This window comes from Salvelinus sp. IW2-2015, linkage group LG14 (genome assembly GCF_002910315.2).
Source record: "Salvelinus sp. IW2-2015 linkage group LG14, ASM291031v2, whole genome shotgun sequence".
Classification (NCBI taxonomy): Eukaryota; Metazoa; Chordata; class Actinopteri; order Salmoniformes; family Salmonidae; genus Salvelinus; species Salvelinus sp. IW2-2015.
Window position 1 is genome coordinate 32544973 of NC_036854.1, and position 27980 is coordinate 32572952.

General features: G+C 41.6%; 1 protein-coding gene across 3 annotated transcripts in view; it reads left to right on the forward strand.

Moving 5' to 3' along the window:
- The window catches only part of pip4k2aa (phosphatidylinositol-5-phosphate 4-kinase, type II, alpha a), a 34870-nt gene extending 15121 nt beyond the window's left edge, over positions 1-19749 (forward strand). Inside the window, exons 2-11 of one of the 3 annotated variants that reach the window (XM_024000604.2) lie at positions 7016-7113; positions 7211-7307; positions 7929-8081; positions 8162-8308; positions 8393-8431; positions 11289-11402; positions 13637-13750; positions 13909-14146; positions 14571-14674; positions 14786-19749. In XM_024000604.2, the coding sequence (XP_023856372.1) occupies positions 7016-7113; positions 7211-7307; positions 7929-8081; positions 8162-8308; positions 8393-8431; positions 11289-11402; positions 13637-13750; positions 13909-14146; positions 14571-14674; positions 14786-14866 (1185 nt within the window). In that variant the 3' untranslated portion in view covers positions 14867-19749. The remainder of the gene's footprint in view (positions 1-7015; positions 7114-7210; positions 7308-7928; positions 8082-8161; positions 8309-8392; positions 8432-11288; positions 11403-13636; positions 13751-13908; positions 14147-14570; positions 14675-14785) is intronic. The other 2 variants (XM_024000605.2, XM_024000606.2) reach the window with 2 other exon arrangements.
- Positions 19750-27980: the final 8231 nt, after the last annotated feature.

The window sequence follows — 27980 nt, forward strand, 5'->3', positions numbered from 1 at the left end:
TGAGATCTACATGGCGGAGGCTTAATCAAGCTAGTCGTCTTGACTACTTTCTTATACCATTCTCTCTGGCACCAAAAGTTTAAAAAGTGTTGATAGGGGACAGAATGAGGTCGGATCATCACATAATTGGCATATATATTACTCTTACAGAATTTCCACGTGAGCGAGGATATTGAAAATTTTATCAAAGCCTACTAGATGATGAATTGTTTAGATCTAGGACAGAAGAATTTATAACTGACTTTTTCAGACATAACATAGGTACAGCAGATCCCTTTACTGTATGGGACACTTTTAAATGTGCCTTTAGAGGCCATGCAATTCAGTATTCATCTATAAAACAAAAGCAATTTAGATCAAAAGAGTCCATATTAACAAAGGAAATTTGAAGGACTAACAGCACAGCTATATAGCAATAAAAACGGTACCATAGAGGCACAGAATAAGTTAGAGGAAAAAGAACTGGAGTAACTTATTCAAGAAAGATCCAGTGTAATATATTATAAAAATAAAGCGAACTGGATGGAATATGGGGAAAAATGCACCAAATTCTTTTTCAATCTTCAATATAGAAATGCTACCAAAAAAAAATGTATTAAAACTTGTTACAAATGATGGAGTCACGCATGAATCACCGAATGATATTTTGAAAGAGGAAGTAAAGTACTTTAAGAATATGTTTTCGTTTCAGTCTCCATCTCCACTAACTGGAACTAATTGTATGGATCTTTTTCCTAATAATAGTGTAAAATTAACATCTATACAGAAAGACTCATGTGAAGGCCAGATTAAAGAGGAGGAACTTCTTGATGCAATTAAAGCCTTTAAGGCGGAGAAAACTCCAGGGCTGGATGGCATATCGGTGGAAGTATACATCACTTTCTTTTTTATATATTCAGAGGACCATTATTAGCATGTTTTAACCACTCCTATATAAATGGTAGATTATCAGACACGCAACAAGAAGGTCTGATATCATTATTACTGAAACAGGACCCAAGTGGTGTATATATAAAGATCCAGTCCATTAAAAAAATTGGAGACCTCTCACACTTCAGTGTTGTGATGCAAAAATCGTAGCAAAATGCTTGGCGCATAGAATTAAAAGTATTGTCAGATATTATTCATCCTAATCAGATAAGTTTTTTACATGGACGATACATGGAGATAATATAAGACAAGTACTGGAAACAATAGAATACTATGAAATATCGGGGACACCAGGCCTGGTTTTCATAGCTGATTTTGAAGAGGCTTTTGATAAAGTACGACTGGAGTTTATATATAAATGCCTAGAATATTTCAATTTTGGGGAATGTCTTATAAAATGGGTTAAAGTTATGTGTAGTAACCCTAGGTGTAGAATAGTAAATAATGGCTACATCTCAGAAAGTTTGAAACTATCAAGAGGAGTAAAACAAGGTTGTCCACTATCAGCATATCAATTTATTATTGCCATCGAAGTGTTAGCTGTTAAAATTAGATCAAACAATATTAAAGGATTAGAAATCCGTGGCTTAAAAACTAAGGTGTCATTGTACACTGATGATTCATGTTTTCTTTTAAAACCACAATTAGAATCTCTCCACAGCCTCATAGAGGATCTAGATACTTTTGCTATCCTCTCTGGATTAAAACCAAATTATGATAAGTATTGGATCACAAAAAAATGCTAATTTTACTTTACCGTGTAGTTTACCAATTAAACGGTCTGACAGAGATGTGGACATACTCGGTATACAAATCCCAAAAGAACAAAATTATCTCACTCCAATACATTTTTATAGAAAGTTAGCAAAAATATATAAGATCTTGCTACCATGGAAAGGAAAATACCTGTCTATTTGTGGAAAAATCACCCTGATTTAACTCTTTAGTCATATCTGTTTACCTATTTGCTTATGGTTTTGCCTACACCTAGTGACCTGCTTTTTAAGTTATATGAACAAAAGATATTCAATTTTATTTGGAATGGCAAGCCAGACAAAATTAAAAGGGCCTATTTATATAACGAATATGAATTCGGAGGGCAGAAATGATTCAATATTAAAGCATTAGACCTCTCACTAAAGGCATCAGTCATACAAAAGTTATACTTATCCAAACTGGTTCTCTAGTAAATTGGTAGGAATGTCTCATCCTATGTTCAAGAATGGCCTTTTTCCCTTTATTCAGATTACACCTGCTCACTTTCGGTTGTTTTGAAAAGGAAACAATCACCAAAATTTCGTTATTTTTTAAACAAGCCTAAAAGTTGGTTGCAATTTCAGTTTAATCCACCTGAAAAGACATAATAAATAATACAACAAATATTGTGGTTAAACTCAAATATACTAATACTTTTTTTTTAAACGTATTTTTCGAAGAAATTAAAAAAMATATATATGTAATTTTAGTGAATGATACCATAAATAGGACTGGAGTTATGTCACACATGCAGCAAACAAACATATAGAAATGTCTTCTATACCCCAAATTACAACCAACTAATTGCAGCATTACCACAAAAATGGAAGAGGCAAGTAGAAGGGGGAAAAGTATGGAACTTGTATGTCAGCCCTGTATTAAAGAACATAAATGGTTAAAGAAGTGAGATAAATAAAAACATTTTCCAATTTCATTTAAGGATCAAAAACTGACAGCTGTGCCATATAAATTGCAAAATAGTTGGAAAGAGATTTTCGATGTACCCATTCCATGGCACATGGTTTATGAATTGATACGCAAAACAACGCCGGATTCAAAACTTCAAATTTTTCAATTTAAATGACTATACAAAATTCTTGCAACCAATAGAATGTTATATATATGGGGGATACAATCTTCCCAGCTCTGCAGATTTTGCTGTGAGGAGGCCGAGTCATTAGATCATTTATTTTGGTATTGTCCATATGTAGCTCGTTTTTGGTCACAGGTCCAGGAATGGCTGAAGAATTGCAACATCTTGCTTAGAACTAACGCTGCAGATAGCAATACTGTGTTTAAAAAGCCATAGTCAATTAATAATGGATAATTATTTAGCAAAAAAATTTTTTTTTTAATTTACAGTTTGTAGAAGCTATGAGAATAGAAAGGTTGTGTACTTTTGTGAAGCATCACAGCACAGTTGGAAAATATATGGCAAATAGAATCCAAAATGGATGGTGTTGAGAGATAGATGGGAGGGGTTGAATGGAGCTGAAGGGTGGGACTAATAACAAGATAACCAATGTAAAACATACGTCGTCTGTAAATGTATATAGGTTCAGAAATTTTGTGAAATAGCACAGTTACAAATAGAAATCATACTGGATGGACATCAGAAATAGAGGAAGGACTAAAAACAAACAAAATATAACTTATGTAAAAATAGATTGTGTCTGTAAAATGTGTATAAGATGTATAAACTGAAGGTAGAAGCCTAAGTGTTATTGTTTATTAGTTAACTCCAATTGGGGGAAGGGAGGTAGGGTTGCGGGGAATAATAAAGATATATATATTTTAAAGTATGTATGTATATACACTGCTCAAAAAATAAAGGGAACACTTAAACAACACAATGTAACTCCAAGTCAATCACACTTCTGTGAAATCAAACTGTCCACTTAGGAAGCAACACTGATTGACAATACATTTCACATGCTGTTGTGCAAATGGAATAGACAAAAGGTGTAAATTATAGGCAATTAGCAAGACACCCCAATAAAGGAGTGGTTCTACAGGTGGTGACTACAGACCACTTCTCAGTTCCTATGCTTCCTGGCTGATGTTTTGGTCACTTTTGAATGCTGGCGGTGCTTTCACTCTAGTGGTAGCATGAGACGGAGTCTACAACCCACACAAGTGGCTCAGGTAGTGCAGCTCATCCAGGATGGCACATCAATGCGAGCTGTGGCAAGAAGGTTGCTGTGTCTGTCAGCGTAGTGTCCAGAGCATGGAGGCGCTACCAGGAGACAGGCCAGTACATCAGGAAGACGTGGAGGAGGCCGTAGGAGGGCAACAACCCAGCAGCAGGACCGCTACCTCCGCCTTTGTGCAAGGGAGAGCAGGAAGAGCACTGCCAGAGCCCTGCAAAATGACCTCCAGCAGGCCACAAATGTGCATGGTCAGCATATGGTCTCACAAGGGGTCTGAGGATCTCATCTCGGTACCTAATGGCAGTCAGGCTACCTCTGGCGAGCACATGGAGGGCTGTGCGCCCCACAAAGAAATGCCACCCCACACCATGACTGACCCACCGCCAAACCGGTCATGCTGGAGGATGTTGCAGGCAGCAGAACGTTCTCCACGGCGTATCAGACTCTGTCACATGTGCTCAGTGTGAACCGCTTTCATCTGTGAAGAGCACAGGGCGCCAGTGGCGAATTTGCCAATCTTGGTGTTCTCTGGCAAATGCCAAACGTCCTGCACGGTGTTGGGCTGTAATCACAACCCCCACCTGTGGACGTCGTGCCCTCATACCACCCTCATGGAGTCTGTTTCTGACCGTTTGAGCAGACACATGCACATTTGGCTGCTGGAGGTCATTTTGCAGGGCTCTGGCAGTGCTCCTCCTTGCACAAAGGCGGAGGGTAGCGTCCTGCTGCTGGGTTGTTGCCCTCCTACGCCTCCTCCACGTCTCCTGATGTACTGGCCTGTCTCCGTAGCGCCTCCATGCTCTGGACACTACGCTGACAGACCACAGCAAACCTTCTTGCCACAGCTCGCATTGATGTGCCATCCTGGATGAGCTGCACTACCTGAGCCACTTGTGTGGGTTGTAGACTCCGTCTCATGCTACCACTAGAGTGAAAAGCACCGCCAGCATTCAAAAGTGACCAAAACATCAGCCAGGAAGCATAGGAACTGAGAAGTGGTCAGTGGTCACCACCTGCAGAACCACTCCTTTATTGGTGTGTCTTGCTAATTGCTATAATTTACACCTTTTGTCTATTCCATTTGCACAACAGCATGTGAAATGTATTGTCAATCAGTGTTGCTTCCTAAGTGGACAGTTTGATTTCACAGAAGTGTGATTGACTTGGAGTTACATTGTGTTGTTTAAGTGTTCCCTTTATTTTTTTGAGCAGTGTATATTTATGTATGCATATGTATGTATGTATGTATGTATGTATGTATGTATGTATGTATGTATGTATGTATGTTATATCCAAAAAAGGATATGTTGGTATTGGAAATTATGCAGACAATTACATTGTTGCTTCCATCAATCTTTTTGCACCCCTTTAAAAAAAAAAAAAAATATCGATCTGTAAACAAATGTTGGAAAATGACTTGTGTCATGCACAAAGTAGATGTCCTAACCGACTTGCCAAACTATAGTTTGTTAACAAGAAATTTGTGGAGTGTTGAAAACTAGTTTAGACTCCAACCTAAGTGTATGTAAATGTCTGACTTCAAATGTATGTGTTGATGTGCATATGCATGCATGCTGTACCAGTCAAAAGTTTGGACACCTACTCATTCGAGGGTTTTTATTTTATTTTTTTGCTATTTTCTAAATGTAGAATAATAGTGAAGACATCAAAACTAAAATAACACATATGGAATCATGTAGTAACCAAAAAAGTGTTAAACAAATATATTTTAGATCAAAGTAGCCACCCTTTGCCTTGATGACAGCTTTGCACACTCTTGTCATTCTCTCAACCAGCTTCATGAGGTAGTCACCTGGAATGCTTTTCCAACAGTCTTGAAGGAGTTCCCACATATGCCGAGCACTTGTTGGCTGCTTTCCTTATCTCTGCGGTCCAACTCATCCCAAACCATGTCAATTGGGTTGTCGGGTGATTGTGGAGGCCAGGTCATCTGATGCAGCACTCATCACTCTCCTTCTTGGTCAATTAGCCTTTACACAGCCTCGGTGTGTTTTGGGTCATTGTCCTGTTAAAAAACAATAGTTCCACGAAGCGCAAATTAGATGGAAAGGTGTGCGCCCTATGGAGGATTCGAACTTGCACCGCAAGTGGCAATAGATGTCAGGAACTTGGCCCCATACCGCTGTGATCTAACCGTCCAGAGCCGTCGACGCTTGTAATGCACAATTATATTATCAGAGTGTGCCATTGGACTTCTGGTAGGTATGTTTTAGTGAGAAAGAGTTGATCAGAAACAACTACATTTACCCTCCCCCAAATGTATATTTATAAGCAATTCTCCGATCCCCAACTTCTCACCTGAATGCACTTTTGTTTTACATTTGAAGGGGTTGGACAAAGGCTAAGATTGGGGTTGAGAGACCCCTTTTCCATCTGTTCGACCAGAAATCAAATGTTTTGGGTGGAAATATTTATAATGCCTTAATGTCTCAAATATAGACTCTTAGCTTTCATTTGACACCAAATTTGACATGATCCTATGACGTTCACTTGTTGGTGCTCATGGGTCCTTTCACATGGAAATTACTCTCATTGGGTAATTGTAAAACCATGATGTCTCATTGGCCCTGGCCTCATTTATGTTTGTAACAGACCTATAAGGCTAGAGTGGCTGCTATAGTAAGTTCATGAAGTAGTTAATAAAACCATAGACTGTGTGGACCTGAACAGCCTCTCAGCATGACACACGCACATAGTGACACACAGAGCTGGAAACTGATTATGACAATCTGTCTCCAGCCCCATCCCTCAATCTGTGTGAGTCACATGCACTGATGCCAGCAGGCAGGCAGTTCTAAAGATCCCTGCTGTCTTGAGGCTAGCTAGACTACAACCCTGTCCCTGCCCGCCGCCGCCGTGTTGAATTCAAAAACCTTGTTTCACATTTCTTGCAGTAAAGGAAATACAGAATGTCTAGTCAACGTTGTTGTTTAGGTGTTGCTGAAACAAAAGCCTGCACAACCAGGAATGATGGTCACTGAGCTAAAGAGACAGATGAAGGGGGTGTGAGGAGTATGGAGGTTAGAGGTGCTGTATGCTCATCTTGAATAAAAGGACAAGCTTCTGGATTTGACTAACATTAGTTCAATCTGATCGGATGTTTATGTTTAGTCATTACTCTACAATAACACTATGCTTTCTCTTTCTCTCACTCTCAGATCAATGAGTTGAGCCATGTTCAGATCCCTATCATGCTGATGCCTGATGACTTCAAGGCCTACTCTAAGATTAAGGTGGACAATCACCTCTTCAACAAGTAAGTGTACAGACACACACAACACACACTAATCAAAATGCTCTGATGTTAAATGTCTATCTCAATAACAGCTTGTACTGTGTGTGTGTGTGTGTAGGGAAAACATGCCGAGCCATTTCAAGTTTAAGGAGTACTGTCCTCTGGTGTTCCGCAACCTTAGAGAACGTTTTGGCATCGACGACCAGGATTTCCAGGTACACGCACGCAGAAGCAGACTGAACTCCACTCTCTCTGTCTTCCTAATCTTGCTATATTTCTTTCATGTTTATTGCCAAGTTTCTCTCTCTTTGTCTGTACCCTGGGAATACAGTTTTACACACAGAGAGAGTGTTGGCTCTGTGTTGGAATTAGGGAAGTCAGTGTGTTCTGGTCCTCTGAAGCTGTCTTTTTGTCTCATGTTTATATCACGGTGGAGGGAGAAAGAGTGGGTGAGGGTAGGAAGAACCACACATGGAGGGGGGAAGGGCTTTTCAGAGAGGAGTGGGGTAGGGAAGTGATGTGTCTCTGGGGTTGGTCTGGAGGGCATCAGCTGTGTGCTGGGGGCAGGAGGGTGGCACACACCCAGGGGAAGGAGTGGTGTCTGTCCACACACACACACTAACACACTCAAGCGTACACACGGTGGCTGGTCTGTTGCAGGGTGTGAGCGAGGGATAGAAGGGCCTTAGAGGCCTGCCTGACTACAGCTGTCTCTGACAATCATACACTGTCTCTCTCTCTCCCACAATTTCTCGCTCACATTCTCTCTATAGATTCAAAAACAGTTTCAGATTTTTACAGAAATGTGTGATTCACTGTTCTCTCTCTGTTTGTAGAACTCCCTGACCCGTGCGGCTCCGTTAAACAGTGATTCCCAGGGTCGGAGTGGGGCTCGCTTCCACACCTCCTACGACAAACGCTACGTCATCAAAACCATCACCAGTGAGGATGTGGCTGAGATGCACAACATCCTCAAGAAGTACCACCAGGTACACACACACACACACACACCAAGAAGTACCAAAGTGAGTCTTAATCCATCTCTCCTTCAATGCTTCTATTTCTCTAGTTCATAGTGGAGTGTCATGGCAACACGCTGCTGCCTCAGTTCCTGGGGATGTACCGCCTCACAGTGGACGGAGACGAGACCTACATGATCGTCACCAGGAATGTCTTCTCCCACCGCCTCTCTGTCTACAAAAAATATGACCTCAAGGTAGGTAGGTAGGTAGGGGTGGGAGGGGATAATTGGAGACTTTCATAAGGAAAAAGGAATGTCTGACATCTTTCTGTCTATCAGGGCTCCACTGTGGCCAGGGAGGCCAGTGACAAGGAGAAGGTAACAGTAATTTACACACACACACACACACCCACACACACACACACACACACACCAAATCAACCAGACCTATACATGGTGTGTTTTAGTGTATTGATGTAGACACTAATTATGGAGTTTGATTCTGGAAGGGAAGGGACCGGAGGTACCGGGGAGGGACCGCCGACGGAGGGGGGAGGGACCGACGGGGGGGGGGGGAGGGACCGACGGAGGGGGGGGGGGAGACCGACGGAGGGGGGGGGGACCGGAGGGAGGGACGCCAGGAGGGACGGAGGGAGGAACGGAGGAACGGACGGGAGGGAGGGACCGAGGGAGGGAGCTGTGTGTTAACACCTGGTCCATTAAACCAACAGCTTCTGTCCATTACCTACCTGCCCTTCCTTATGTCATCAACTACATGGCTCCACTTCTACTGAGCTGGTTTGCTTTGGTTTTTGGGGTGGGAGTGGGGGGCTAGTTCAAACTGTTCATCTTCTTCTGTTAAGACCCCTGCCCATTATACTCACCATACTCTTGCACGCTCCGTGTGTCTTCAGTTTGCTGCTGCTACAGCAGTCCCATTGCTTCCCCTGCTTGCTGTCTGTGTGTGAGAGACAGAGATGTGTGTGCCAAATGCTTTGTTTGTCTTCTAGAGAGTGAATGTTTTTTGTGTGTATGCGTTTACATTCCTGGATTATTTGATCAGATGCTGTTTGTTGTATGCGGCAGTTTTCTGGTAATGAGAGCAGACTTTCTCTGAGAGTGAATGAGTGAATCAGCCCAGAGCTGTGTGGTCTAAATATATGGCTCTGATTCAGCCAATGGCAGTTGTACAAACAGAACACAGGCTTTGTGATTCTGCAACCTTCCCTGTTGGCAGGAATCTTCCCTGCCGTGTGGGAAAGTGTGATGTGGTGTGAACTGGCATGTGAGACTGAACTTTTCGGGCATATTTGGACGTTGTGTTTAGTGTGTGTGTGCGAGCGAGCGAGTGAGTTTGTGTGCGTGTCTGAGTAGCTAGATCATCATTTGACCCCGAAAGGCCGGCTCTTTCCTCCTAAAACTGTAGACGCTCGGCCGGGTGGAACACCAAAACCAGCGGGGCGTTGTAACTTTGGGGAACCCCTCAGTCTAAATATAGCCCTCTGAGGAAGAGAATAGGGACTTAAATGGAAGTACGGAAGCTGTTGATCACACACTGTACTACACAGTAAGCTCTCTTCTCTCAGTTTAATGTTTCACTATTACAGAATGCCAATAGTTATTTCTGACAGATCAGCGATAACGGACTAGCCAAGATGTGGAACGACTTGAATTGTTCAATTTACAACCACAACGGCTGCAGTACTACTACGACAAGTACCTGCTGCTGCTGCTTTTACCACAGTCCCAGCATTCACAGTCCCAGCATTCACAGTCCCAGCATTCACAGTCCTAGCATTCACAGTTGTACACTGTTTATTCCTAAAAGTTTGACATACAGTGTGTGTGTGTGTACACACACACACATTGTATGCTCACAGAAATCCGTGAACAGGCATGCCATGACCACCTACCATCACTGTTCAATTACATGACCTGTGAATGAATTAAAGGCCTTCTCACATTGAGTAGTCGTGTGTGTGTGTGTTCAGGCATGACTACTTGCACTATCGTGTTTCATCTCTAATGGCAGACTGGCTTTAGAAATACACATTTTCTACATTTTCAGGTTAGGTTGATTCATTGGTTAGTTGGTTAGTAAAAAGTTGTGACTGAGTGGTATCCATAGGCACTGCTGTGTATTCATGAATACAGGAGGGGTGAATGGAGGTACAGGGTAGTTGGTGTGTGTTGAGGTACATGGTAGTTGGTGTGTGTTGAGGTACATGGTAGTTAGTATGTGTTAGGTGGTGTAGTGTAATGTGCGTAACAGGTGTGTAGTGTTTCACACACAAACAACAAGCACTCTTGACTGACTGRATGCCCCCCCCCCCTCCCCATGCACGTTCTCTGCATGGTCCTACTTCTCTAGGTTTGTCTCCAACACCTCCACCAACCACTCTGTTCTGCATGCTGTAGACTCACTTGTCCTACTGTCCTCACATGGAACCTGGACTTTTATTTCACATCAACATATTCATACCTTACAGCCAGGGTGGGCAATGGGGCTGCAGTATGCACTGTGTGGGGTTTTGTTCCAGCCCAGCTCTTAACACACCTAATTCAAGTGATCTAATCACAGTCAATGTTTAGACCATGAATAGTGATGTGATTAGGAATCAGTTGTGTTAGTGTTGGGCTGGAACAAAAGCCTGCACTCCCAGCTTCCCCCTGGGTCCGGAGATTTGTCATGGTACCTGTTTACCACTATAGATCTCTGCTATCTAACGTTGTTGTTGTTTCCTCTCCCTGGGCTCCTCCTGCCAGCTGGTAGTGGTGATATTAACACTGTTAGCTACCGGCTGGCCCTCCCTACAGGCGACATGGCTTTTACCTGACATAGTCTGTCTTAGCAGCAGTCTAAAAGAACACCTGAAATGCCACCCTAGCTGTTACAGCGCTTTCTTATGCGCACAAAACCGGAGGATATGCAGATTCTGTTTACACTTAGCAGATGCTTTATCCAAAGAGATTTGCAGTACAGTGAGAGCATACAATTTAGTATGTGTATGTGATCCCTGCGGGAATTGAACCCGCAACCTTGGCTTTTCTAGCAGCACTTGCCAGGCTGTACGCTCTTTCAGAAGCTCTCTTTCCTTGCCGCGCTTTAAACTAAACTAATACAGTTTGTATATTTCTTAAACACTTGCCTTTCCTTAAAACTTCCTTCCTTCCTGTCCCCGGCTCTCTCCTCTCATCCTCCTCCCTCCATCCCTCCCTCGCTCCCCTCTTCTAGCAGCCACGCCCTCCTGAGGATGCGCCACCGCGGCCCAAATCTAACGTTCAGCAAAGGCTGCAAACGCTGCGGATCGCCACGCGCTTTTACTGCGCCATGAAACACGTAAGAGACGTAAGGAACAAGGCCAGGCATGCTCAATCTATCTACCTATCAAATCATATTATAGAACCAAGTCCAGGCATGCTCAATTTATCAGATCAATCGTATCTCATTTTATTTTCATAGCTTTTTCAGATTCATGTAATGACGGATACAGGACACCTGCAATGGACTGACATGTAGGAAACAGGCAGATGGAACTGGCTTATTCTGGAACAGTTTTTCACACTGCTGTTTTTTCCCCCTTTCCTCTGGCTATTGACTCACAACCAATCACTTTCACTTCCTGTCAATCAGAAATACACACACACAGTGTAATGATGCTGTACCTCAGGGAGTGTGTGTCTTCGTCTGAAATGGCACCCTATTCCCTATAATAGTGGACTGCTTTTGACCAGGGCCCATCAGTCCCCCTGGCTAAAAGTAGTGCGCTATACAGTGATCCCTCGCCACTTCGCGGTTCACTTATCGCGGATTCGCTATTTCGCGGATTTTCATAATGCATTTTTTTTTTTTTTTTGGTGCATTGTGCTCTGCATTCTGATTCGCTAAAAACTCACTCCCGCTTCTTGTATCAAAACATGCTACGAATTGTGCTATCATTTTGTCGTCTCGTGCAGTTATGTGTACGTACATAAAACAGCTTGGCAAATTTACATTAAGTTGGCCAAATTATCTTGTAATTTCGAACATCTCCTAAACCCATAATGTCGACGAAACGGCCTACACGTGAGTCACTGTATTTGTATACATGTAATAGTTGCTAATTGTAAAAAAAAAAAAAGTTTTCTATTTCGCGGATTTCACTTATCGCGGGTCATTTTCGGAACGTAACCCCCGCGATAAACGAGGGATTACTGTATAGGGAAAACGGGTGCTATTTCAGACACAACCTGTGTGTAGCTGACACAGATTCTCATTCGGTGTTGACGGGCAGGCAGAGAGAGACACGTGACTGGTTAGAACAGCTGTTGTCTGAGCATGCCCAGAGCACAGCACCACTGGGCTGCAGCTGCTCACCACCAGGCCTGGCCTCTCCATTCCTCTTCTGTCCTTCCTGACCAATAATCACAATCCTGCAGTACTATCATCACACCAAGCTGTTTCACTGACCGCTTTTGGTTTTATTGACCTTTTATTTACCTGAAGGTTTGACTGTATATTTGTTGATACTTCAGTTGGTGATCTGTTACAATTCTCCTGTTCTCTCTCGCCAAGCTGAGACAAATTCACTATCGAGCGACCTCACTCACATCCGATGTGCCACAAACTTCCTGTAGCGCACTGGTAATGATGATAGAGCCCAAAGAGATCCTTCATGTCATTCTATGATGATGCCGTTCAAAAAACTGCCTTCGGTCACCTGATTGAAGGCCTTGTGCAATGGCCCTCTGATCGATCTCTTCTCTACCCTGTTCTCATTGTCTCTCTCACATTCTCTCTCTCTCTCTCGGCTGTTTTCATCTCACTTCATCTATTCTGTTTATTACTGCTACTCTACCATGTCAGCCTAGTCTACCTCTGAACCACAACCATTACGTACAGCACCTGATCTACTGCTTGTATGAGCTGCTCTATACTTTCTCTGATATCTGAACTGATCATTGAGCGATTTAGAGTGGTTGATCAGGAAGATGAGTGTTTGGGGAGAGTTTGAGGATGCATAGAATGGGTGGATGGATATTTGCAATGTATATAATTTTCAGGATGATGTCTGTAGCTGGTACGAGTGTGCCTCTACCTGCTGGTTGACTCTCCACATTATTACAACGTTCACCTATTTGAGTGTGCAAGGGAGCCTCGGCCATTGCAGCATTGTTTGTGGTCTTTGTTGCTATATGTGTGTGAGTTTGTGTGGCCGCTTTTCTCGTGCTGCCGTAGAACTGCTTCTGTCAGCTCTCTGAGCAGTGCTGCTGCTGTGACCTCATTTCCTGCTCACTCCTTCCTCTGTGCCACAGAATAACGCCCCCTCCTGACACCAGCAACCCCCCACCCCCCCTGCAGACCACAGGCCACACATGGTGCTGTAGCCAGATGGCTCAATGGAAACTCACAAGCTTCCATAGAACTCCCACTGTCTTTAACTGTTGTTATGTGTCACAGATCGCTTTATTCAATGAGTCAGTTAGTTAGTTGGATCATTTTAAAGAGTGTACATTCGGACTCCTTTCTAATAATGTAATTAGTTATAGAGTCAAGGTGTGTCCTCTGCTGTCCTGACTGTGTTTGTCTGTGTGGGGCATCAGGCCAAGGAGCTGCCCACCTACAAGGACAATGACTTCATCAACGATGGACAGAAGATCTACATTGACGATGACAACAAGAAGATGTTCCTGGAGAAACTACGTAAAGACGTGGAGGTGTGTGTGTGGTTCTGTTATTTCTTCTGGTGTGAGTGAATAAATACTTGGGTTGGATTATTTATCCTGGTCTCACTCTTACCAAAAATGTAATTCTCCCCTTTTACTCTCTCCATTACTTTATTCTATGTCTCCTTCCTCCCTCTCCCTCCCTCCAGTTCCTGGCCCAGTTGAAGCTGATGGACTACAGTCTGCTGGTGGGGATCCATGACGTGGAGCGGGCTGAGCAGGAGGAAGTGGAGAGTGAGGATAACGAGGGGGATGATGAGGGGGAGAGTGACGGAGGGATTGGCACTCCCCCTGACTCCCCCAGTAACACCCTGGACAGCACCAAGCCCCTGTCCCCGGGGGAGTTTGACCCCACCATAGACGTCTATGCCATCAAGAGCAACGACAGTGAGTGGAGAGGGGCAAGGAGGGAGGAGAAGGAAAGGGATAGAAGAGGGGTACAGGAGACTAAAAAGCAAAGGGTTCACTTCAAAACAGTGGGTCAGAAATACCAAATAGATGAGCAGTATGGTTGTAGCCCTCTGGTGGCTTCATGTTATATAATTAAGCAATATAACCACGGCTAAGGGCTGTACCCAGGCACGACGCAGCACGGTGTGCCTGGGTACAGCCCTTAGCCGTGGTATATTGGCCATATACCACAAACACCTGAGGTGCTTTATAGCTATTATAAACTGGTTACCAACATAATTAGAACAGTGAAAATAAATGTTTAGTCATACCCGTGGTATACGGCTGTCAGCCAATCAGCATTCAGGGCTTGAACCACCCAGTTCATAATATAGGGATAATCCTGTGTGTCTGTGTCCAGGTGCTCCTAGGAAGGAGGTGTACTTCATGGCGGTCATTGACATTCTGCAGCATTACGATGCCAAGAAGAAGGCTGCTCATGCTGCTAAGACTGTCAAACACGGGGTGTGTGTGTGTGTGAGGTCGCATGCCTACTTCTCTGTTGGTGTGAATGTTGTGTGTTTGGGTTTCTTCCCTTGACTGACTGTCTTCCACCGTGTGTGTCTCCCCCTGCAGGCGGGAGCTGAAATCTCCACGGTAAACCCAGAGCAGTACTCCAAGAGGTTCTACGACTTCATCACCACCATTCTCTCATAGCCCCCAGGGGAAGGGGAGGGGGCACTTAGGGAGAGGAGAGAAGGGATGGGTGAGGGTGGGGGTATTGCGCTCTATCTCTCTGTCAGCAAGGGTGTCCCTCTCAGCAGCTAATACCATCATTCGTTTACATTCATCATCTTCTCCTTTGTTACTTTGATCTGTTACATTGAACAGGAGAACTGCTATTCTAGGTTCTAGTCAGTACTTTTTTATTAGTTTGTTTTGTTTACTTTGGGAATGTTTTTTTTTTTTTTACTGCCTCAACACCACGTCCTCACCCTGCATTGTTTTTGTTTGTTTGTTGTTCTGCATTCCTGTTTGGGGGGGGTTTAGAATGAGGATGAACAGGGCTGTGATTGGATAACAATAGTGCGGTCACTCGGGGGAGATAGTATAGGATGAAGTGCACCTTGAGGCTTATCCAATCGCTCGACTTCAGGAAGTATGAAGCAGTCTTCCAGTAGGCCTTCAGCCAGACCATCCAATCACCATTTAGTACAGCCCTGCCCCAGCCAAAGCTACTTTCCTGTTTGTCCCATCATCCATCACTTTCCCTTTAGACCCTCCTTCTGGCAGTGGATGTTACTCCTCCATTCTCACCTTACACTGCTATCCTCCTGTCACACACACTGCTCTCCTCTACCCCTCCCTCGATATAAAAGATAAGTTAAGATGAGCTGTGTTTAATAAGACAGGGAGCTGGTCAGTAGAGCTGTGTTTAGTAAGACGGGGAGCTGGTCAGTAGAGCTGGGTTTAGTAAGACGGGGAGCTGGTCAGTAGGGCTGTGTTTAGTAAGACGGGGAGCTGGTCAGTAAAGCTGTGTGTGATTTATGACATCACTGACTGATCTGGTTTGTCTCATTCTGGATAGTTACCAGGAAGTGACATTAGGAAGTTGGTGTGTGACTTCCTGTGGGACAGGGCAGGGTGGTGGTGTGATCCTTCATGGACCTTTGATCCTGCATTGCCATCAGCACCTTAAACAAATCATTGCACTTTTATGTTGTTAATTAAACATAGGATTTTTTGTTCTGTTACATGTGCTGCAACAAAAGCACTGTTTGAAGCTATTGAACTGTGCCCCAAGATTTCTGATGGGGGTGTAGTAGGGACGGGGGAAAGTGTCTACGCTGGAATGCACTAGGGAGTAGGAGGGACTATAGGTGGGTTTGGGACAGGGCCTGAATGTAGTGAGCAGCAGAGAGAGAGGAGGGGTGTGTTCAGGACAGACAGCCCAGTGTTTACCTCTGGCATCGTACCAGCCTGAACCAGAGTCTTACCCACATCTGTCTGTCTCGGTTCTCCAACCCCGGCCCTGAAGAGGTACTGGGTATGCAGGCTTTTACTCCAGCCCAGCACTAGCACACCTGATTCAGCTAATTGTGGTCCAGACTGAAGACCTTGATTAGTTGGTTATTTGAATCTGTACGTGTAGTTATTATGGATCCCCATTAGCTGCTGCCAAGGCACCAGCTACTCTTCCTGGAGTCCGGCAAAATTAAGGCAGTTATACAATTTTTAAAACATTACAATACATTCATAAGAGATTTAACAACACACTGTGTGCCCTCAGGCCCCTACTCCACTACCACATATCTACCAAACAAAATCCATGTGTACGATTGTGTATAGTGCGTATGCATATGTCTGCGCCTATGTTTGTGTTGCTTCAGGTGTGTTAAAGCTGGGCTGGAACAAAAGCCTGCACACCCAGTAGCTCTCCAGGACCGGAGTTGAAGAACCCTGAGACATACAAAGATCTCTACATATGGTTCAGGCCTGAATCGGACGTGTGTCTCAGGGTTTCATGAGAGAGAGAGAAGGGGAGGGTGGGGAAGAGGTGCTGGGTTGTAGAAAAATATGCTTTTGTTTAAGTGGGGATGTCATGCCAACCTGTCAGCCTCTCCTTTTAACATTGTCTGCCTGTTATTCAGACTTGTTGGTGTTTTTGAAAGGTTGTTTATCTCTGAATTTGGCAGGTTTGAATTGACTTGGTAAATTTGTATATTTTGCACAAAAAGGAACCAAATGTTATGCATACGATCCTGACTGGTTGCTGTGGTCTTAACAAGGGAAACACAATATCATTATACCTGTACCAGAACCATATACACACTGAGTGTACAAGACATTAGGAACGCCTACCTAATATTGAGTTTCACCCCCTTTTCCATCAGAACAGACTCAATTCATCGGGGCATGGACTCTACAAGGTGTCGAAAGCGTTCTACAGGGATGTTGGCCCATGTTGACTCAGGCTTCCCACAGTTATCAAGTTGGCCGGAAGTCCTTTTAGTGGGGGACCATTCTTGATACACACTGGAAACTGTTGAGCATTTAAAACCTAGCAGCGTTGCAGTTCTTGACACAAACTGGTGCACCTGGCACTTACTACCATACCCCGTTCAAAAGGCACTTCAATCTTTTGTCTTGCACATTCACCCTCCGAATGGCATACATGCACAATCCATGTATCAAGGCTTAAAAATCCTTCATTAACCTGTCTTCTCCCTTTCATCAACCCTGATTTGAAGTGGATTTAACAGGTGACATCAATAAGGGATCATAGCGTTCACCTGGATTCACCTGGTCAGTATGTTATGGAAAGAGCAGGTGCTCCTAATGTTTTGTACACTCAGTGTATACTGTTTGTCTCTCTCTCTATATATATATATATATATGGCTCTGACTTGTACCAAGTGAGAAGAGTCTGTGGTGTTTTATCTGTGATGGGTAACCAACTAAAACCAGTAACATGGTCCTCTACTATTCTATCCCAAGCAAAAAGCTTCCATATTGTTTTAGATGCATAGATTATATTCACATATATTTTTACATTGCATTTAAGTCATTAAATATAATTGTATTTTAAAGCACCACCCTTTGAGTGAATGATAGTGTTGTGTTATATGAAGAATGATACTGCTTGAATTTGTACAATGCTTGTACTTACTGTAAAAACAAAACAAATGCATGTTGCAGGAATACGGTTTCTTCCTCCTATGTCTTGGCTGTTTAGATCCATTGTAGCTCTCCTAGACTTAACCCCATCTGAGTCTCTCCTTACCATGCTTTAAACTGTGTTTGTATCATATACACTGTGTAAGAGGTGTGCCTTTATACTCCAAAATTATTTACATTTTTACCTTTTTTTTAGTATTTTTTTTTTTATAAAGTTTATTTTAATAATAGGTTGGTTACTTTGAGATGTATCCCCAGTTTTATTTTCCACCTTTTCCCCCTCCCTGTGTAGTAGGTGTTTTCAATCTATTATTGTTATGGAGTCAAATCGACAATTTTATTGACTTTCAGTTTTCAAACAAAACTAAAATGTCAGTCTCTGTTGTGGTAATTTTATGGGTAGAACTTAGTCGTTAGGCACTGATCCAGTTTACCTTCCCCAAATCCTAACCTTACCATTTTGGGGGAAACTGCAAATCTGAACATAGATCAGTGTCTGGGGACAACGTCTACCTCCTCCCTGGTGTGGAGATGGCATCTGTGCTGATGTTAACCCTTCGTTCCTCGCTGCTTCTGTCTCAGTAGAGACCTGTTTGTTTGTGTCGTGGCTGTGGTGTGTGTCTGTGACTGTCGTGATGGTGTTTGTCGTGCTTGTCCTCTGACCGCTTCCTCAAGTTTGAGTGTGTCTGAAATGGCACCATATTCCCCATAACAGTGCAATTATTTTGACAAGAGCCCACTTAGGGTTAAGGATTATGGTTAGATGGGTTCTGGTCATAGGTAGTGCACTATTTAGGGAATCGGGTGCTATTTCAGACGCAGTCTACACTCTTAGGAGTCGCTCCCCCCTGTCCACCATCTTATGTTAACGTCACTGCATTGTCACTGCTCACTAAGCCCTAACCTTTTAGGTTAAGGGGAAACGTCTACCTGTTCCACCTCCCACCCACTGGCCAGCTCTCACTTTCCTCACGAACAGGACTCAAAAAGAGGATACAGGTCTGTTTGGCCTTGTTGGCTTCCTGTAGTCAAGGTGAGCACACTTTGAGAGAAAACAGAGCGTTGTTTTTGCTCTAGGAGGATGGAGGCTGGATCCATAGAGAATATGCTGCCATGTCACAGACTTGGACAATGACACATCCTTACCCACTGAGCCCCAGTCCAGTAGGATATAGGTGGCTGGTTTTGTCCATCTTTGGCTGGTCCTTCAACCCTCACCCTCTGTAAAGGCTTCAATATCCCCCTACTAAACCTACCATTTTGCCAAAAGCAAGTTTTCCTATCTATGTGCGTTCATCGTCAAAACGACCCCACATATTAGCTTTAACATATTGTAAGGTGTAAATGTACTGGTTTGATTGAATCTGTCAATTTTTTAATGGGAGTGTGTGTGTGTTTTCACAGATGGGTGTTTAATGTTCACAGCTGTAGGGACAGACTGGTGTGAGGTTTATATGTGGAATTTTAACTGTTTTGGGAAATAAGACATGATGACTTGGGCTTGACAGAATCTGCAGGGGCAGAATTTTCTCAATTTCTCCTCAAAGGATTTGAAGTTGATAATACTCATGGAATCAACTCCAATAAAACAAAATATCGTTACAAAATAAATAAGTTGTTTGTTGGAATTAATAGGCAGACAGACTAGATGACTATAAAGGTTTTGGTGAGATCTTCCCTGCAGATTGTGTCCTGTCTGTAATGATGACCCAGAGTCCTTGCTAACTGTTGCTAAAGTGTTGTGTGTGTATTGCTGTCTGCTGGTGGTCAGTGGGAGTAAACTGTTGTGTGCTGTGAGGGAGGCTAACTCATGTTCTATGATGTTTATTGTTCAACACAATGATAATAATAATAAACTCCATTCCATAAGCATTTGCTCAAATACAATAAAGCACTTGGTCTGCTAAACTAAAGTCTTAAAATACTGTGCTTTTCCATTATTTTCACCATCTGACTGTCTTTTGGGCTTTATTAATTAATGTGTCCTGTATTTTTCAAGGTAGTGCCATTGAGAAGCGTCTTTTTTTCGGGAGAGGAAGTATTAAGGCCGCCACACACACAGGATACCACTAAAACTACATGCTACTTAAATGATATTCAAAATTGAATCACAAATGATATACAAACACTTCCAACTGGTTCACAGGCACATTCTATTACACAAGCGAGTCCCTGCATACGGTTTGCCCTGTTGTATTTGACGAAAAATATTGCATCCTTTAGACTTTAGGGTGGTGTTTAAAAGGTATATTATTTTAAATTATTACGGATATTTCTCTACATCTTCGTTTATGAAAGGTGGSCTTTTATTTAACTGAAGAGTAATCTTTTCGCGTAAGTTAAACATTCTGTCTGAAATTGGTGTTAAATTCCATCAGATGCGGCATAAATATCAGGATCAAATACACGTGCTAATGTTCACAAAAATGTTCGTTTTGATTTGTATTCAGGAATTAAGTATAATTTATTCCTTTTGTCAAAAGTTTTCTTGATTTATTTTTAAGAATTAGCCAAGGCTCATACAGTTTTGCTCGTTTGCTACTGTATATGTCTTTCCCCCAAAAGAAAAAACGAATATCTCCAGTTAGTCGTTGGTCTAGGTAGGCTGGATCTGAGAATTCATTTAATTTAGCTAATTGAATTGATTGTGATTTGTGTTGAGCCCAAATCCTGTATTACACACGTTTAATCCAGCGTCCATACGCAGGTAAACTGTCCCAGTGGTTGAGTCAACCCCAGAGCAGCGGAGGGAACCGGAGTTGAAAGTCTGATGTGAGATAAAACGCTGTGTCAATTAACACCAGTAACACCAGTAACACGCTGTTCAGATAGCCAGCAATTAGAGGTGTGTGTGTGTAATAAATAAATATATATATATATATATACTGGCTATCATACACTCTAAGAAAAAGGTTTCCAAATTGGTTATTTGGCTGTCCCCATAGGAGAACCCATTTTGGTTCCAGGTAGAACCCTTTTTGATTCCACGTAGAACCTTCTGTAAAAAAAATAATAGTAAAAAGCTTATTCACAGGGTGGAGATAGGCGAAGAACCCTTTTGGCTTCTTGATAGACCTATAACTTTTTTTGTAATTGTGACCCCCTTTAGAAAGACTGTGTAGGCTACTTTTTACAACAACAACATTCGTAATGTTATTTCGTTTATCCTATTAGATTCGGTATTCTTCTCCTGCTTTTATGCCTACACAGTTCTTTCGATTTCTGTTGTGAATTTATTTTGAATATGCCTATTTGTCTTTTTTTAATTTAACTAGGCAAGTTAAGAACAAATTCTTATTCACAATGACGGCCTACCTAGGAAAAGCGGGTTAGCTGCCTTGTTCAGGGGCAGAACGACAGATTTTTACCTTGTCAGCTGTACCATCCAGCAACCTTTCTGTTACTGTCCCAACGCTCTAACCACTAGGCTACCTGCCGCCCTTAGCATACATTACCAATAGCTTCCATAATAATCTATATGACCGTTTTGGTGGAGAGTATAGGCTAGCTAGCTAAATAGACAAGAGGAAAATCACATGGAAAAAGGAAATAGTGGCTGAGATTACGTTTATGCACAGAGCCTTATATTTCTCAATTGCCTCTGGCTCGCCTTGGTGTCGTTTCTGTTATTGATAGTGACGGACGGGGTAGCATAGGGCAGGGATCATGGACTAGATTCAGCCGCAGGCCGATTTTTTTGCTGAGGATGGTCGGGTCGGAACATAATTACAAATCATTTGTAAACTTCAAACTGACCGCAAGAATCTCAAACAGATATTGTTGGCGAAAACATATATATTTTTTTTACTAAAACACAATTTCAAACCTTGCTTACATTTGTATACAATCACGTGCCTCTCTATTGTGCGTGGGAATAATTGGAAACAGATGTCTTACATTCAAATCACTTGGAGCTGATTTCCTGGTGTTTTTAGTCTATGTCCAATAATGAAAAAATGGAATGAAAAAAATATATATTATTTTTTTCTCAGTAAACTTGGTGGGCCAAATGAAACAACCAGCGGGCCAAATTCGGCACGCAGGCTGGCAGTTGGGGAACCCTGGCATAGGGGATCACTTCTGCGCATCATTTAGCATCTAATAGCAGTTGATTATTTATAGACCCAAGATTGAAGCTTGAATAGTTTCAAATCCATCAGCAGGTAATGCACACTGCCTACTCAAACCCGGCAATATTACAAATGTCAATGTGTCGGTATAAAACACTAAATAGCAAGAAACATGATACCACGTTGGCATGACACCAACTTTCTCACSGCTCTATGGATTCCTTGCGAAATGCGCCTGTATCTTCCCCGTTCCACCTTAAATTTCATTTCTGGTATCCCTGACATCCCCTTTAAGAGGGCGCGTTACACCCTTCTGTGGCCGGGAGGGGGCGCTCGTAGATTGTGTCATCGCTTACTAAGGACTGTGGAATATCTGTGTGTTTAATTTCCGAGTGGAAGCCCAATTTTATCCTCACTGTTAAAAAAATACATTTTTAATAGAATTAACACCCCGTGTACGACATAGGCGAAAACCAACGAATAGTCTAACCGCAGACAAAATCAAGTCCAAATCATTTAGCCGTTAGGCAATTCGTTGTCCTTGCTTGTTTTTTTTTAAATTATACAATATTACATCATCTGTTAATTATCAGCCCACCAAGGCTCACAAAACAAACCCTGTCTAGGGGAGCAGAGTGCAGCACGACCGCAGAGAGATGCATCTTCTCCGTGTAGCCTTCTATGACGCCACTGCTCCGAGCACAGCAGAACAGTTCTCTCTCACGCCGAGGAGAAATATTTTATTACTGCCTTATGTAAGCGTTGTTTACGTTGCACAGAGAACGTGCAACAGCTGATATCCCATTAAAGTGTTCTAATGTAATGCCAAGTATTTTGAAAACAAGGATGCAGGCCTTTTTTAAACGCGTGACACATCTGCAGACAAATTGTCAGGTTAAAATTATGCAACAATGCATTGTGTATTCATCTGTCACCCTTTCTTAGGTGACAAAACTAGGCATGGTAACGACGGTTTTTTATCTTTTAAATTAATAAAAAATATATTAACATATTTCAGAATGTGTACGTTTGAGTAGAATTGTATGAACTTTTATCAGTATTAACTGAATTAATTGACCATGTAACTAAGCAATTGTCAATGCAGTTTTATTTTCAATAGTTATTTTAGTCATCCATAATTTTCCTAAACAATTCGTTTCTAATGTTTCATATAAAGGACTGACCACATTACAGAGTATTTTCTAGAACACAATTGCAGAATGTAACACCCCGTATAGCATGGGAACAATATGCCTACCGGTAATATGAAACACGGATCCGCTCTGAACTCCCAAGTAAGCAAGTCTCAAATAATCTGCTCAAACAAACAATATAATGATGTGCAAATTAATCATTAACTTAGTCGTGATATATCTGGTTTTGATATGGGTAATAATTCTGAAGCCAAGTTTCTCCCTATTCTTATTGTTTCCCAGCATGCCATCCTTTGTTTCACAGATGTATTTATACACCTGTTCTGCCTGCTTATTCAATTAGGATGAACCAAATGATTTACCAATGCCAAAACACTACCATAATATGATGATTTAGAACTAAATCGCTAATATAGACTCACTCTCAGTATCCGATTTAGATTTAGTAGCATAATATTCTTCCAATTTCCCACGCAGAAAGCCTTTTTTTGTTTGTTTTTCTTACAGAAGACAGGACTGCTAATGGGGGTAGCCAGTTATTCACAGACTTAAAAAAAAAAAAAAGATTGGTGGAGGTTGGTATTTTCATGTCAAATGAGGTTTGGAAAGTTAGGGTTAAGTTTTAACTAAAAAAGTACTGCCAACACCTTCAAGTTGCCGTATATGCATTACATTGAAGTTGTTGTCATTTAGCAGACAACTTTATCCAGAGAGATTGAGATTAGTGAGTGGATATTTTCGTACTTTTTTTCCGTGGGAATTGAACCAACAACCCTGGCGTTGCAAGCGCTATGCGCTACCGACTGAGCCACATTGGACGGAGCCTGTATCACTTTGGCAACCAGCCTTGTTAGCCTGCAGATCAAAGCTATGCACATATAACAAAAATGGAATTGTAATAAATGGAAACTGTAAGCCCTACACATTGTTTATAAAAAACAGTTACAGCTACTGTATGCATATCCATAGGCTACACGAAACCACAAGTAACCTAAACTAGTCTGATAAAGCGTAAACATGTTGGTATCAAACTTTTGTTTTGTTTATGCTATTATATAACTTGAGACAATGTAGAAAGCATATGTTGTGGATAGGCTTGCCTATTGAATCAGTAAAATATGTATTTATAAAATAAGCCTAGCCAAATTCCTTTCAATGACCAAGCCAGTAAAGGACAATGAGGTAGTTGGGGTGGAGGCACTGCAACATTTCAAGGTGTCAACCAAAGTGCATTATCTTAATTAAGAATCAGATTGTCTTATTTCAAAAATCATCTCAAATGACCAGGCTTTTTTTTCCTGATTTTACATCACATCCCTGACTGCTAATCGATTTGATGTTTTACTGATCAATATTCAATTGCTTTAATAGAACTGGGAAATAATTAGGCCTACATTTTGACTTAACTTTGAACACGTTTGGATAATATAATCTGTCAACACAACCTCCAAAAGGATCACGTTCTTCACTAGCTAGTCCCTGAATTGATATCACTAGCTAGTCCCTGAATTGATATCACTAGCTAGTCCCTGAATTGATATCACTAGCTAGTCCCTGAATTGATATCATAGGCTATATTTTTTCTAACATGATAATTGCTTGATTGGCTTCAGACACCTCTCACCATCAGCCTGTTTCGGGAACACATCAAAGAATAGCCTGTATAGTTTGACGTATGGGTGAGTATTATACGCTCTGGGTACCTTCACAAAAGGGCTTGACTTATTTTCAGCAGGCGTAACCTGTATGCATTATGATCCATGGATATTTCGTTAGCCATATTTGATTCCAGCAAAAGCAAAGGTAGCTTCCTACATATTTTGAAGTTCCACATATTTTAAGTATTGGGCCTATAAACTGTTCGACTTGGTCCGTTGACGCTCCGTGTCCCACGGCGTTTGGGTCCGGGTCGGATTACCCTCCAAACAAGTCCCAATCAAACCAAACCAAACCATCCACCGTGACGTGCAGATCTTATCAAAACCGGGACGCCGGGAGGGTCAAGTCACGTGGTATTATAAGGATTTAATTAATTCATATAACTCCTGTTTGATTTCGTGGAGCGTAAACGAGGTGGGTCGAATGGCCGTTGCTTCACAACAGGTATAGGCATCGCGTTCCCTTAAGGGTTAAATACAATGCGGACTGAATCCCTTGCTTTTCCCCTTTCTTCCAGACCCAAATACCCAATTTAAAGAAGTGGTCCGAAAATTGGCTGAAACCTGAGTGGTAGAATATAGAAGAACCAGACAGTCAATGGTCCTATTGTGTTTATTAAGAAATATAACTTTTAAAGTGAAAAAAGGGAGCTTTTACAATTAAAAATGTATTTGACATACAGTATCAGCCTGCTGCACTAGTAAGTGTTTGGCTTCTATGAGTTATAGCATCTTTCTTTTCTCACAAATCTGCTAGGCAGAGAAATTACATTTTCATGTTTCTCCTTTTATTTCGTGTTCAATAGCCTACCCTTTTCCATGACACTCCTTTTCAGGCCTTACTGCATGCTCATTCCAAAGGTGATGAATTGACTTCAATTACTTTTCAACAACTCAGTTATTTACTAAGAAAAAAATAAGATAGAAAGTAGGCCTAATAAAATACAATGAATCTCAAAATGAAGGGACTGTGGCAAGGGTTGTGTCCATGAATTGGACGTTGCTTTGGAAATGTTTCCTAATGTTAGGCCTTAGGCTAGCCTATTTGTTGCTATGAATTAATGAATAAATATGAGCTAATCATTTGTTTTGCTATAGATCAACAGAATGTCTGTAGCTATATAGGCCTATTCGTTGGTGTGTTCGTGGCATTCACCCAGCGCATACCGCGGAGCCTGATTCCGTGGTATGAGGGGCCAAAGGTCACCGCTGGACGAGATTGTTCCTAATAAATCCCCGCAGGCGGGCATGCGGGCGCGGCCACGTCCACAGCCTATCGGACAAACAATGGCGTTTATCAATGACGAGAATGCTCGTGTTTGAGCTGTCATTTTAGAATGCAGAATGGAGCGACATACTTTTTTGTATTAGGCTATTTGTCAATTAACATTTTTACGTTTTATCCTTTTATCCAATAGAAGGTAGTCAAAGTAAAACCGGTGCATTAGGCTACACTAGTTCAGTGGATTCTGTTGGGAATATTGCCTGTAGCTGCTGTTGGCCTACATAACAATGTATAGAATAATATTGATGTTTTGTAGCCTACCATAGGTCTATACCTCATTTATATTTCAAAGGCAATTATGAACAACAATTCTGGACATATTTAACTTAGCTTATATTGAGCCTCAATAGATATTCCTGTGTAAGAGGCTATAGGCCTATACCCTATTAAGTCATCTGGCATAAGTGATTCCAAACATCACAGGGCAGTTTAGTGTGATTTGATGTAGGCCTATCTCTATGTGCAATATCCTCATTTTTTTCTGTAAATTCTATAGCCTATATGTTACGATGTCAATGATAAACATTGACAATTGTTGCCGACTATTTTTGGTAAATACAATGATTTAGCCTAAATAAATAAAATGGTTGATCGCATCCCTATTATATAGATTTCAGCTATAATAAAGATAAACATTATAGACTCATCGACCGTGGCGCTTCAAGAGAGGAGAAATACTTAAGTGAAATCACTATAATAATTTCAGCTGCTATAAATTGGACATTTAAGTCAGTTATCGAACAGCTGTTCTGAAGCTATAGTTTAAAATAAGCGAGTCCTCTCATCCGTGTAAAAGGATTAGAAATGGACTAGAGGAATTTAAACAATAATTTCAGATAGGTAAAATGTGGACTTACGAGAATATTAGTCTATACCTTCAACAATTCTTCAATAATATGAATAATAATTATAAGTAATTAGAATAAAAACAGGGACTACTAAGCCTATAGATTGGTATGGTAGCCTTTAGTTTATGCCTGTTTGGGGTTGTTGTGAAATCAGTCTTTTAACCCCGAAGGAGGTCACTCGGGGCCAATCCGCTTCAGAGGTATTCAGAAATGGGATTGTTCGGAGAGGACGCGAGGCAGCCCTTTTTTCCACGGCTGTAACTTTCATAAGCAACACTTTTGCTGCAGATCTGCTTATGAACTGATTAGGCTTATAGTTTATATTAGTAAAATGTTTGCAAATTATTAGCCTATTGGTGATCCTGTTATTGTATTCATTACCAATATAAATAGGCTACACGTAGCTGTATAAATACAAAGACCTGAAACTTAATGATAAAACAGTATAAATCGAATATGAATGCAGGTATATACTTAGGCTAATTAAACCTAATTATACTTAAAGGCCCAGTGCAGTCAAAAACGTGATTTATCCTCTGTTTTATATATATTTCCACACTATAAGGTTGGAATAATACTGTGGAATAGGGAAATTATGATAATTTCCTTTTAGTGTAAGAGCTATTTGAAAAGACACCTGACATTTCAACCTGTTTTGGTGGGATTGAGTTTTGGCCTTTAAATTGGTTAATATACCAATAAGAAATAGAGTTCCAAAACTCTCTGCCAATAACAAATAGTTTTTTAGTTTTCCTCTCACCACTCAGACCCCTCCGAGACAGTCCTAGACAAATTCTTACTTGAGAAACTGCTCTTGCTAAGGAGCTATTTTTGTTTATTTTTGACCATGTTGATTGAAAACAATCACAGTAAAGTACTTAATTCTTACCCAGAAATTATTTGATATTGAGATTATAAGGGCTGCACTGGGCAGTCTAAGCATATCCTCACAAATGTTAACTCATTTTATTTATGCCTAACTATCTTAATACACCCTAGGCTATAGGCCCGTATGGGATCTCTCAGCACCTGGATATATGTATAGCCGAAGCTTTAAGAGATTAGTGCAGAATAGGCCTACAGCAGTTTTATGCGGATTTTGTGCTGAATCATGAGGCTGACGTTTTGCATGGAGTTT